We start from the raw sequence: 12,134 nt of genomic DNA, 5'->3' as shown, positions 1-12,134 counted from the left end.
CACTTTGAACATGAGGTGGAGTGGCAACAGCCATTTTAATTGGAGATTACAGTATTCTCTACAAGTCTTCTGAGGCTGGCAAAGAGACTGCCAAGCCTCAGAAGGCTTATATGATAATTCCATGCCAAAATGGTGGGGAGCACAGAGCATTTTCAGCATTGACCTGTGGGGACCCAGTTTTTAAACAATTTTCTCCCATATAAATAATAATAATAGCAATAACTTTACTGGTGCCCCGCCCCATCTCCCCGAGGGAACTCAGAACGGCTTACAATAGTGTAAATAATACAAAAATAATCAAAATAAAACAATGATAATAAAACAATAAACCAATAACTAATTTAAATAGAATCAACACAAGTAACTAAACAATCCATAAAAGTGAAAAAGTAAAACAAAACATATCAATTGTTTTAAAAAAACAGACATCATCCTTTAAAACCAGAATTATATGGTATAAAACAATTACAACATCTCTACCACTGGTCAGGTTAGTGAGGCCAAGGTTCAGTTAGAAAGTGTAATCCAATTAGGTTATCCAGCTGTTGGCGTTGTTATGTTTAACTGTTATCAAAGGCCTGTTTGTAAAACCAAGTTTTCAATTCCTTCTGGAATACTGAATGTGTGGAAGCTTGTCTACATGACTGCACAAGGTAATTTTTTAACTCAAGGAAACACAAATAAAATCTTAAAATACTGGCAACGCTTCAATTCATTACAGATAAACAGCACAAACTAGCAATCCTACACTCATAGTCCTAGAGAACCATTATCCTACTTGCCTGACTAGGATGGGTTGTGAATGCTAGAAATGACTCAAGGTATTTTTCTAAGTTGACAGGTGTTTTCACTTCTGAATCAGAGCCCTGTTGAAAGGAAAACATTGTGATTTAAAAATTAGAGTTATAAGTACCATTTTCAGGCTATTTTATTATTCACAGAAACAATTTTAACTTGCATAGAAATATTTTTCTATTCTTGGCTAGCAAAATATTTCTTTTTTCAGGTTCTATAGAAAGTGATGAAAATTGTATATGATATTTCAATCTTGGCATGAATATCATACAACATCCTCTGAAGATAATCTGAAAAATAGAACACTCACCACCAGTGCACATAGCTGGCTACCTAAAGAACACAAGACCTGGCAGAGTCTCTTCAAGAAAACATAGTGCTTTTCTACTAGACCTCCCCCATCAGCTGACCTGAAAGAAAAGGTGTGAAAAGAATTACATAGGCAGGTATATGTCTGAGTTTAATAAAGTCTTTAACAAGGAAGATTCTTTTTATGCCTGTCCAGTCTCTTTTCCCTTTTTGTCTTCTGTTTGGACTTTTTAAGCAGTATTAGCCATATTAGAAAAGTGAAGGAAGGCTGGGGAACTCCACAGCCAACTGGCCTGTATATTGTATTCTGCCATACAGGTTTGGCAGTTTTGTCTACATTTGAACTGATAGCATATAGTGATGGTCATTTAAATGTAGGTCACAACATATATGGCCATTATGCCATTTGTGAGAAAACTTAAGGACAGCTCATTTTCATTAACCACCCTGAGTCCCTCTGGGGAAAGAGGGCGGGGCATTAAAAAGATTATTATTATTATTATTATTATTATTATTGAGTCATGATATGCTCAGATCAGCTAACAATAGTACTCACTGGGCACTAGAGAGAACGTAGTGCATTGCAACATCCCCAAATAACACCATCAAAGGCTTGCGATCCTCCAATTTCCCCTATAAAAAAAACAAAGGAGAGCTTTATTATGACATGAAGTGACCTTTTCAACAAGCAGAAGTTGGAACTACAGCAGTTACTATCAAATGGAAACCAAACAACATGGTAAGAGTTAATTCTTGACTACTGCCAGCCTTCTACATTTGATGGGCTTAAATAATAATAAAGTAGAGTCTCACTTATCCAAGCTAAACAGGCCGGCAGAACCTTGGATAAGCGAATAGCTTGGATAATAAGGAGGAATTAAGGAAAAGCCTATTAAACATCAAATTAGGTTATGATTTTACAAATTAAGCACCAAAACATCATGTTATACAACAAATTTGACAGAAAAAGTAGTTCAATACGCAGTAATGTTACGTTGTAATTACAGTATTTACGAATTTGGCACCAAAATATCATGATATATTGAAAACACTGACTACAAAAATGCCTTGGATAATCCAGAACCTTGGATAAGCGAGTCTTGGATAAGTGAGACTCTACTGTAATAATAATAAAATAATAAATAAATAAACTTAATTTTTACCCCGCCACCATCCCCCAAAAGGGACTTGGGCGGCTTACAGAGCACACATAATGTAACAATACACACAGTGCTATAAAATACAAATACAGTAGTCTCTCATTTATCCAACATCCGCTTATCCAATATTCTGGATTATCCAACGCAGTCGGCTTTTTAGTAGTCAATGTTTCTGTAGTCAATGTTGTGATATTTTGGTGCTAAATTCATAAATACAGTAATTACTACATAGCATTACTGCGTATTGAACTACTTTTTCTGTCAAATTTGTTGTATAACATGATGTTTTGGTGCTTAATTTGTAAAATCATAACCTAATTTGATGTTTAATAGGCTTTTCCTTAATCCCTCCTTATTATCCAACATATTCACTTATCCAACATTCTGCCGGCCCGTTTATGTTGGATAAGTGAGACTCTACTGTACATCAATACCAAAGATAAAAACATAATTTACATCATCAATATATAAAACAATAAAACAATAACATCAATCCATCCTAAAATAAACATCGATAAAATGCCACGATAATTATGGACATACAATGAATAGCAACCAACCAGTCATATAAAATACCTTCAGTGGAAAAATCACTGGGTCTACAAATTTTAAACCTTTTGGGCTCTATACCTGTCGAAAAGTCTGATTAAAGAATCAAGTTTTTAGGTTAGACCGAAAACATTGGCGGGTGAGGGCTAGCTTAATTTCCCTAGCGTGGCATTCTAGAGCTGGAGGGCCACCACTGAGAAGGCCCTCTCCCTCGTCCCCACTAACCATACTTGTGACGGTGGTGGGACTGAGAGGAGGGCCTCCCCGGTGGACCTCAGAGCCCGTGCTGTTTCATAAAAAGAGATCCGGTCACAAAGGACACATGACTCCTGTGAAAATGAAAAAGCACTAATAAAGGAATTCCTCTTTTTTCCTTGGGTGAACATTTCTCTAAGAATTTCTGGGTCTTCCAGCATGACTTCATGGTCAACATCTGCTGACAGCTGGAGTTACATTGGAGGTCCTAAAATTGGAGGCACCGTCTCTAGAAATCTCTGGGTACATCTATGCTATACAATTAGTGTAGTCTGACACCAATTTAACTACCAAGGCTTGATGCTATAGAGTTGTAATCTTACCGGATCGTTAGCCTTCGCTGCCCAATAGTGCTTGTTCCTCATTAAACTACAAGATCCATGATTCCATAGCATTGAGCCATGGCAGTTAAAGTGGTGTCAAACTGCAGTAATTCAACAGTTAGATGCATCCTCTAGATCCTCCACCAATACTGGAGAAAGTTGAAAATAACATTTTAAATCGACATTTTGATTTAACATTTAAATCAAATGTGTGAACCATAAAATCCACAAAAAGCCAAAACTACAAATGTAGAGAGATGGCTGTACACATTTTCTCCATTCATAGTGCTGCCACAGGCAACATATGATAGCAGACCATGTCACAATAAAAGTACTCAAAATGGAAAGCAACAGCTTTGGAAGAATCTTTCTTTCTGAACAGTTTCACTTTAGATAAGATTAGAGGAACAGGGAGTGTCCAGAGCCATGGACATGAGAAGAATCCCTCAGTAGGAAAAAATGTCTTCAAAGTTTTATATATCCACATATTCCAGTTTATGCCTAAAAGCCTTTCATAAAAGAGACAAAGAGGAGAGATACTCACTTTCCTGCTGACTACGATCAAGAGACATTCGGCTGCTCCAATCTGGAGTTCTGGCTCGTTCAAAAGCAGACACAGCATCTCTAGGAGCTTGCAGTTATCTGCTGTGATGTGGCTCATGGCCACCCAATCAATGTAGCCAGCCAGAGTGTTGAGTGCTGCTATCCCCACTCGACAATTTGCTTGTGCCTGTGGACCAAGTGATTGAAAAGTCAGATAACAACTGACTCAGTCATCTAGTTCACAAAGTAAAAGATAAAAAATTTGGTGCTGCTGATAGCAGATCATAGTGCAAGCATATTGAATGGTTAAAATAAATTTCTAAATTTACTAGGATTTAGCACTGGTGCAAGCAACTCAACACCATGAAAAACGTTCTCCCTTGAATTTGATCAGAGTTGTACAGCCTGAGTAGATTTCCTAACATTCCAAGACAAATATGTGAATGCTGATATAAAAAATCACTAAGACAGATTAGAGATGGAAAATATTAGGTAATTTTAAAGCTACAAAAATTTGTTTTCCTAGTTTTTCACAAAATAATACAGAATGAGAGAAAACCGAATTAAATGCTATGCTTATGTTTATATCAAATCCACAATTACTTTACTGCTTGGGGGAATTTAAAGTGCTTCTTTTTTACAACTTAGCATAGAAAGTTATACTATTTGACATTTGTGTAATTTAAATATGTAAATACCCTAATTTTGTATGAGCAAAACTATGAATATGCTAAACATGTATCTTAGTTTTTGTCATCAAAATTGGGGGGGACGGGACGCACTAAAACAAACAATTTTGAACACAAATATTCACTATCTTATTAGGCTAGAAGCATGTTTGGCTGAAGTGTAACACATTGAAACTATGGGTGCACTGTAGGAATAATGCAGTTTGACACTACTTTAACTACCATGGCTCAATGCTATGGGATCGTGGGACTTGTAATTTTCCAAGTCTGCCAAGGAAGGCTAGTGGCTCACTCAACTACAAATCCTAGGATCCCACAGCATTGAGTCAAAGCAGTTAAAGTGGAGCTAAACTGCATTTATTCTATAGTGCAGTTGAACTCTATGGAACTCTTCAACAACGTTTTATCAAAAGGAATGAAAGGCTCCCTGGGTATGTTTCTCTCATGAAGGGCCTAGCAATTCCATAGATTTGCACAGAAGGACTTAGAAAATGACAAAATGGACAATATTATGTTTGATGTGGACAAATGAAGCTTAGATAACTGTCCCATGGATGTAGGGGTCATACTGTACATCTTCATACTATGAAACTCCCTAGCATTTTGAGTGAAAAGAACTTTGTCTTAGAAAGCATTTTGCTAACTGCAAAGCAGAAAATATGTCATTCATTTTTTTTCTATGTTCCTCAAACTTCACATTTTTTTCTTCTGGAAAAATTGAAAATGTATCCTTGGGGGAAAAAGGTTCTCAATTTTTCTGTTTTGTTTTCTATACTAGATATGAATTCAGAAAATGCAACAGAATGTTTGCTTCTCTGCATACTTTTTAGATTGCTGTTGTTTCATTTTCAACTTTATTATCATGAAAATAAACAGGGTTTTATTTTGCATTTTCTTCATTATTACCTCACTGAAGTGAAATGCTAATTGACTGCTGCTTCGGATGTTTGTTATGTATACATGGGTGAAGTTCAATGTTGCATAAGCAAATATTTGCTGACATGACATGGGTCCTCTCTTCCTCCATTTTGAATTCACATAATCTAAACTGCTACATAGCGGAGCCCAAACATTTGGGGCATATCTTGAGAAATCATAGGGGGCTGGAAGGGGAACATCCTTTACCTTCTCTAGTGCCAGAAATGATTTCATCAATGGGAAAAACGAATTGACTGCCACCCATGAATTTTACTGTACTTTATCTGTATTTATCTAGGTCATAGATCAGACCAGTTTTTTTTACAGAGGGTTAATAAACTGAATGGATGAGTGAATGCCACAGACATCACACAAGGGTTTAGGGACAGTCAACAGGAAAGTATTTTGTGCTTTTCATTCTGGCTTCACTTACTTTCAATTCTTGAGATGCTTCCATTTTCTGGAAGAAAAAATAAAGGAAAATAAAGTTTCTGAAATGCATATGGACTTCGCATTACCCCTTCACAGTCCCCTTCTTATTATGCAGGGCACAGCCAAAGACTATTCCAATAGATTCTTCTTTAGTAAAAAGAAGATGAATTGGTCCAAATCACCTTTTCTTTCAAAAGGTGAATTGTGTGTTCAAAGTGAACTTAAGGAGAATGAGCAATACGTCAAAATCAAAGACTCAATCATATAATCAGATCAATCTTTCTTCGGTAACTTAAATGTTTACCCTCCCAAGATCCATGAAGCAAAGCATTCATTTCCTTCTCCTTTAAAATAACACTGTATGTCCACACTTCTACTTTTAATAACACTCCTTTAATTTATAAATCCAATAGTTGAAGTTTGCCATCATCTTTGCTATAAGAAAATGATCAATAAATCCCAGTGTTTCTTAAAGTTAGTCAGGGATTTCTCCTTAATCAGCACTGTCAGCTTGTCTACATCAACTAGTTCACAAATCTTCAAAGATTTATGGAAAAATTGGAAGATTTTATAAAAGCATCTGCATTGCGATGAAAGTAACTATCAAGGGGTAGTTATAGAATAAATATGGAAATCATGATATTCATTCATAACCAAGACAACAGAAAGGAAACTCTTACCAAACGCCTGTATTTGTTAACATTCTGCTGAAGGGTGTTGAGCAGGAAACTAAAGATCTTGTCCATGTTCTGGGTGAGAGTTTGCTGGATATCCCGCCGTCGCTGAGCTGGCAGAGTCTGGAATGTTACTACATCTTCTGCCAAGCGTAGAAGTATGAACATCACCAATTCTGTCTGGGTCTCCTAGAGTCCAAGACAAGCAAACAAAAAACTCTGAAGTTACAAATAACAAAGGTAACATTTGGAGAGTAATGAAAAAGGAATACATGTATGCAAGTCTGATGAAATTAACTGCTACAGAAACGAATTCTGAAAAGATGCTGCAATCTGAATGTAAGATGCATTACATACCCCTTGTTTAGAAAGTGTGTCTAGCTCCTTTAACATGTCAGGCCAATGTTGGGGCCATTCACGCTTGATCATTTCCACCACAATGCGAGAAAGAACATCCTTAATGTGACTTTCTTCTTCTAAAATATTCTGTGTACCCTGTGAACAAAAAATGAAGAGTTACAAGATGGAAAAAAAGAGACAGATAATCCACTGTTGAGAAAAAAGACAGAATAATGAATTTATACAAACACGTCACTATAACTTGTCATTTTGGTTAGAATCCAGAAGTAAGACTCTAGCTACATTCCTTGCTTGTCTTTTGTCCTTCTTTAAGTGATACCACAATATCAATCTGTCAAATTAAAGAAACTAAGCAGGGTCAAGCCTAGTTAATAGCTGGATGAAGACCACCATGGAATACTAGAAATCTCCAGGAAGATCCAGGAAAGAAACCAGCCTAAAACCCTGTAGCACTACTGTGAACTAAAGTTGGCAACAGTGGGCATAACTCAGTATAAGTCAACTTTTTGCATTCTTATACATTCTCTCTTTATTATGGAGTAAAGAAAATTGCAATCAATATAAGACTTTCTTTTAAAGGGTAAACAAACTGCAATCTAGAAATAAAGTGAGGTGTTGCTTAGGCTGGTGACACCTCTACTTCCCTCAAAAACATACTAGATAAACTAGCTGTTTATTATCACAAATAGCCAAACTTACATTAAATATGAGCCCCATCACGTTGTTCTTCAGATACACTTTCTCAAGCCGAGCCATGGTGTTCCAGCGGAACCTGTCCAACAAAATACAAATCTGTCAATTCTACATTTTAAAAAAATGATATCATGTCTAATGTCGATGTAAAAAACTGAAGACTGGCTCCTATTGCTCTATTGGAAGCTGTCCTACAAAATATAGAAAGTAGAATGTTTGCATCTTTAAAATTGGAAAACAGTGACTAGAAATACAAACATATATTGATTCACGCAGAAAGAAGTGACTCTGTCACTCCTATTTATTCACTTTATATTAAGTGAATATAAACTTGCAGCACAAAGGAGGAATATGTCTAAAAATTATTCACAATGCATAAACGTTTCTTTAGGATAGAATATGAGGCCAACAGTTAAAACTGATCGATAGATTCAAACTAAGCAAAAATAAAAGTACTCCTCCACACAATATAGTGAATATATATAAGAAACAACATTAGCAGCTAAATAATTGGAAAAAAAACTCCAAGTTCAGAGCCTATTATAGAAAGAAAAGGGCTACAAGATCTGCCTGTGGATTTCAAGCAGACAAATGGCTAGACATTTGTGAAATGGATTAGATGGGCCCCTTCTACAGTGTCTAATGCAGTTTCAAACTTGCAGTATTGAAGAAACTGGTTTTGCTGTGCAGATGATTACATAGGAAACCCTGGAACCAACTTGAGGCCCAAATGATGATTACACAAAGCACAGAGTGCTGATACGCATTAAGGGCTTTCTTTTGCAAACTTTTATGGGAGTTTGTTGTCTGGTCACAGAGGTTTGAAGCTAGCTTTGAATTCCATTAAATGGTCAGAGTAGATGGGGCCTTGATCTGATCCAAAAAAAACTCTTTTTATTTTTGGCAAGGGTGTCTGTGCACATGGAAAATCAAACCCCTTCTGGAAGTAGTTTGAGAAATTCCATGAAGAATTTGATCAAATAACTAGCATGATGTAGTATCATAGCTAAGAAAATAGGCAGGAATCAATGCTACTCATAACTAATAAGAAGATGCCAGATTTACAAAATACACAAATTATGATAAATCTCCAGATTGTTTATTAAAGTTATTGATTCATTAATACAAAATTACAGAGTATACATCCTTCTGTAAGATGCCACTACATTTCCTCTGCTATAAAAAATAAGCAACACTTGAACCAAAGATAGTAATTTCGACAAGTTTGTCCTGGAAAATTTATAAATAAATAAGTAAATAATTTTAAAATTATTGCGCCACAGTCCTCCATGTTTATCTTATTTTACTTACTTTACTACATGCTCCAAGATCTGAAGACCAAAATGCCTGACAATAGCAGTCTGGGTTTTCTCTGCCAGCTTTAATCCACATGGAACACACACTGGGCTTTTTTCTTTAAACTCTTCACAGAACTAAAACATAAAATAAATATTTTTAAGAAAGCAAGTATATCCTTCCTACAATATGATGAATAGGTATAAATGAAGAGCAATACTAGACTATAATATTAAAATCTTAAGATGACAATTATTAAACTCTGCCCCTGGAAGAATGTGGAGAAAGAAATAGCCTATGATTCTGCAGTTCATGCTATCTGAGTTCAAACTGCCATGCACATCTGGCTCTGAATGTGGTCTTTAGGTTTAATAATTGGTAACATTACATCATACTTGTATTCATTATTTCTTTTCTACTCTGTGCTGTAAATTTTTTGGGGGAAATTATGAATCCCAATAGACTGCCATCTCTCCCCAGACCTTCTTTTGGGGTAAACGTTTGGCTGATAAGACCCAAGCTATCTGTATATGTTAATTATGTAGGTTCCTGTGCATCTTTCCCATTTCTGGATTTTTCTTTACCTATTTCCTTCCCCTTCTGCCAAATCACAATCCTTTAGTTTGGATACAAAATATAAGTCCAAAGAAACTTGAAAGATGATAAAAGAGTCGACAATTTTGGTTTCAAACTGCATTCATCCTACAGTGTAGATCAAGCACAAGCAAACTTTGGCCCTCCCTCCAGGTGTTTTGGACTTCAACTCCCACAATTCATAAGAATTGTGGGAGTTGAAGTCCAAAACACCTGGAGGGAAGGTCGAAGTTTGCCCATGACTGTAGATGTACCCACAGCAAAAAAGGGAAAGCAGATAGGCCTTCCTCATATGCTACTTCTGACTACCAAGCAAAAAGCGGATGCTAGAAATAATATCATACGAAAGCTGACTGGCACAACTTGGGGATCACAACCAGATACAGTAGAGACATCTGCCCTTGTGCTTTGCTACTCTGCTGCTAAAACACATGTCCAGTGTGGAATATATCCCATTACCTTAAACAGTGGATGTGGCTCTAAATGAGACATGCCAGATTATCACAGGATGTCTATGCCCACACCGCTGGAAAAATTATACTGTTTAGCTGGTATCGCACTACCTGACATCCATCGGGAAGTAGCAGTCCACAATGAAAAGACCAAGGCATTGACATCTCCAGCGCATCATCTGTTTGGAATCAGCCAGCATGCCAATGATTTAAATCAAGAAACAGCTCTCTAAAATTTACAGCAGTGGTTCCCAACCTTTTTTTGACCAGGGTCACTTTGACCAGGGACCACTTTCCAACGTTAGTACCAAAAGGTTTACGAATCAGTTTTTGGTCAACTTTAGATTCGGCTTGGTTATTTGGGGTGCTGATTCAGAAAATTGCAATGGATAGACCACAACAGCTCTGGTTTCTGATAAAGAACATATGCCATCCAGTAGTCACCATCTGCTTGCCCACAGAAAGCCATATTTAATCATCTAGAACTGATGTGGTCAATTGAATGCAAATGTCTGAATCAGCACCCCAAATAACCCCAGGAACAGGCCTAAAAACAAAGACACCAAGGCACTCCCACTTCCAGGTGCCACATGGAACTGATCAGTTCAGGAGGAGGAAGGAGAACCAGCAGTCAGGAGGCTTGTTGCTACACCTTTTGTGAGTAGTCAGCCTCTCCCTTCCCAACATCTGTGTTGCCTAGGCACTATATGAGGGTTTCCAGAGACTAGTTGTTTTTTCGTTGCAGCGGTGTAGTAACTGTGAGGACGTTTACCATATTTTAGTCATGGACCACAGGTTGGGAACCACTGATCAACAGACACTTGTAGGAACACATCAGCAAATGAGAGTCCAAAAGTGGCAGGTAAAAACCCGGAACCTCAATCAGTGGCTGATATCAGATGAGAAACTCCCCTCGGGCACCCAGAAGACTGGGCGACTTGGAAGGTGCTGAAGAGACTGTGCTCTGGCACCACAAGATGCAGAGCCAATTTGAAAAAAATGGGGCTACAAAGTGGAGTCCAGACACGTGAGTGTGGAGAAGAGCAAACCATAGGCCACTTACTACAATGCAATCTGAGCCCTGCCATATGCACAATGGAGGGGCTTTTTACAGAGACACCTAAGGCACTACACGTGGCCAGCTTCTGGTCAAAGGAAATTTAGTATAATGTCAAGTGTTTAACGTTGTTTGTGGTCTCTTATACAGTATAACTTTATCCTCAATTCATTTCTGACACGATAAATAAATAAGTATGCTACTTCAAAGCATTACTTTTAATAATAAGAGGTTTGGAAACTAAATATAAACCATAATAAAAGTAGAAGCTGGTAAAAGAAACAGTTGACGAATTTCAGTGCCAACCCGCATTCATCGCACGGGGCAGACGGGCCCTGGGTCCCTCCAGAGCAAAAGGGGCGCCTTCTCCCTTGCAGGAGCCCTCAAACAAGCTTGCATCCCAAGACGAAGCACAAACCAGTCGGACACGTGAAGGTGGCGTGGGGACGGGGCGACCAGGCACGTGTAGGGCTGCAGCGCGGGCTCGAACTCGCGCCGGAGATACGGGAAAGATCTGACTTTGAGGGCTGCTGCATCTATATCGCCTTCCCTACCTTGAGGGCCTCCAGGCGGTACCGCTGCGTGGAGGCCGGGTCCATCATCACCGTCACGGCCTTCACCAGCTGCTCGCAGAGCGTGTTCACGGGGTCCCAAGACATGGCGCCGGGGAGCGGGACTCTACTCGGGGGAGGCGAGGAGGAAGAGGGGAAACTGGGCCCCGTTGCCCCGGGCAACCACGCACAGGGGAGAGAACCCGAGAATCACACCGCGCCGGAGACAGCAGCCCAAGGGGAGCACTGCGCAGGCGCCAGCAGTCAAACGGTCTCCAGTGCGCCTGCGCAAGGTACTCTTCACAACGTGTATGGCTCTATGTTAGGGTAGAGAGAGTACAAGTTAGAGTGCCTCACACCGTTGTTTGAGACGTAGCTTCTGGGTCCTCTCAAGGAAGTTTTGGGCTGCCTTTGGAATACGGTCAAAAATTTGGAGCAAAGAGCTATAGTTACAGGCTGCGACGTCAGAGAGAGGTTGTGGCTA

The 12,134-nt window shown here is 38.5% G+C and overlaps 1 protein-coding gene across 1 annotated transcript in view; it reads right to left on the bottom strand.

Annotated features, from left to right (window-relative positions):
- xpo5 (exportin 5) overlaps positions 1–11,920 on the bottom strand; it is a 52,216-nt gene extending 40,296 nt beyond the window's left edge. Inside the window, exons 1-10 of the mRNA XM_008125281.3 lie at positions 11,654–11,920; positions 9,012–9,133; positions 7,707–7,779; positions 7,005–7,142; positions 6,654–6,836; positions 5,975–6,001; positions 3,936–4,121; positions 1,661–1,737; positions 1,106–1,205; positions 783–866 (exon numbers count right to left, since the gene is read on the bottom strand). Coding sequence (XP_008123488.1) covers positions 783–866; positions 1,106–1,205; positions 1,661–1,737; positions 3,936–4,121; positions 5,975–6,001; positions 6,654–6,836; positions 7,005–7,142; positions 7,707–7,779; positions 9,012–9,133; positions 11,654–11,758 — 1,095 coding nt within the window. The 5' untranslated portion in view covers positions 11,759–11,920. The remainder of the gene's footprint in view (positions 1–782; positions 867–1,105; positions 1,206–1,660; positions 1,738–3,935; positions 4,122–5,974; positions 6,002–6,653; positions 6,837–7,004; positions 7,143–7,706; positions 7,780–9,011; positions 9,134–11,653) is intronic.
- Positions 11,921–12,134: the final 214 nt, after the last annotated feature.

This window comes from Anolis carolinensis, chromosome 1 (genome assembly GCF_035594765.1).
Source record: "Anolis carolinensis isolate JA03-04 chromosome 1, rAnoCar3.1.pri, whole genome shotgun sequence".
NCBI lineage: Eukaryota > Metazoa > Chordata > Lepidosauria > Squamata > Dactyloidae > Anolis > Anolis carolinensis.
The sequence above is the reverse complement of the archived record's forward strand: the minus strand, read 5'-3'. Positions and strand labels throughout refer to the sequence as shown.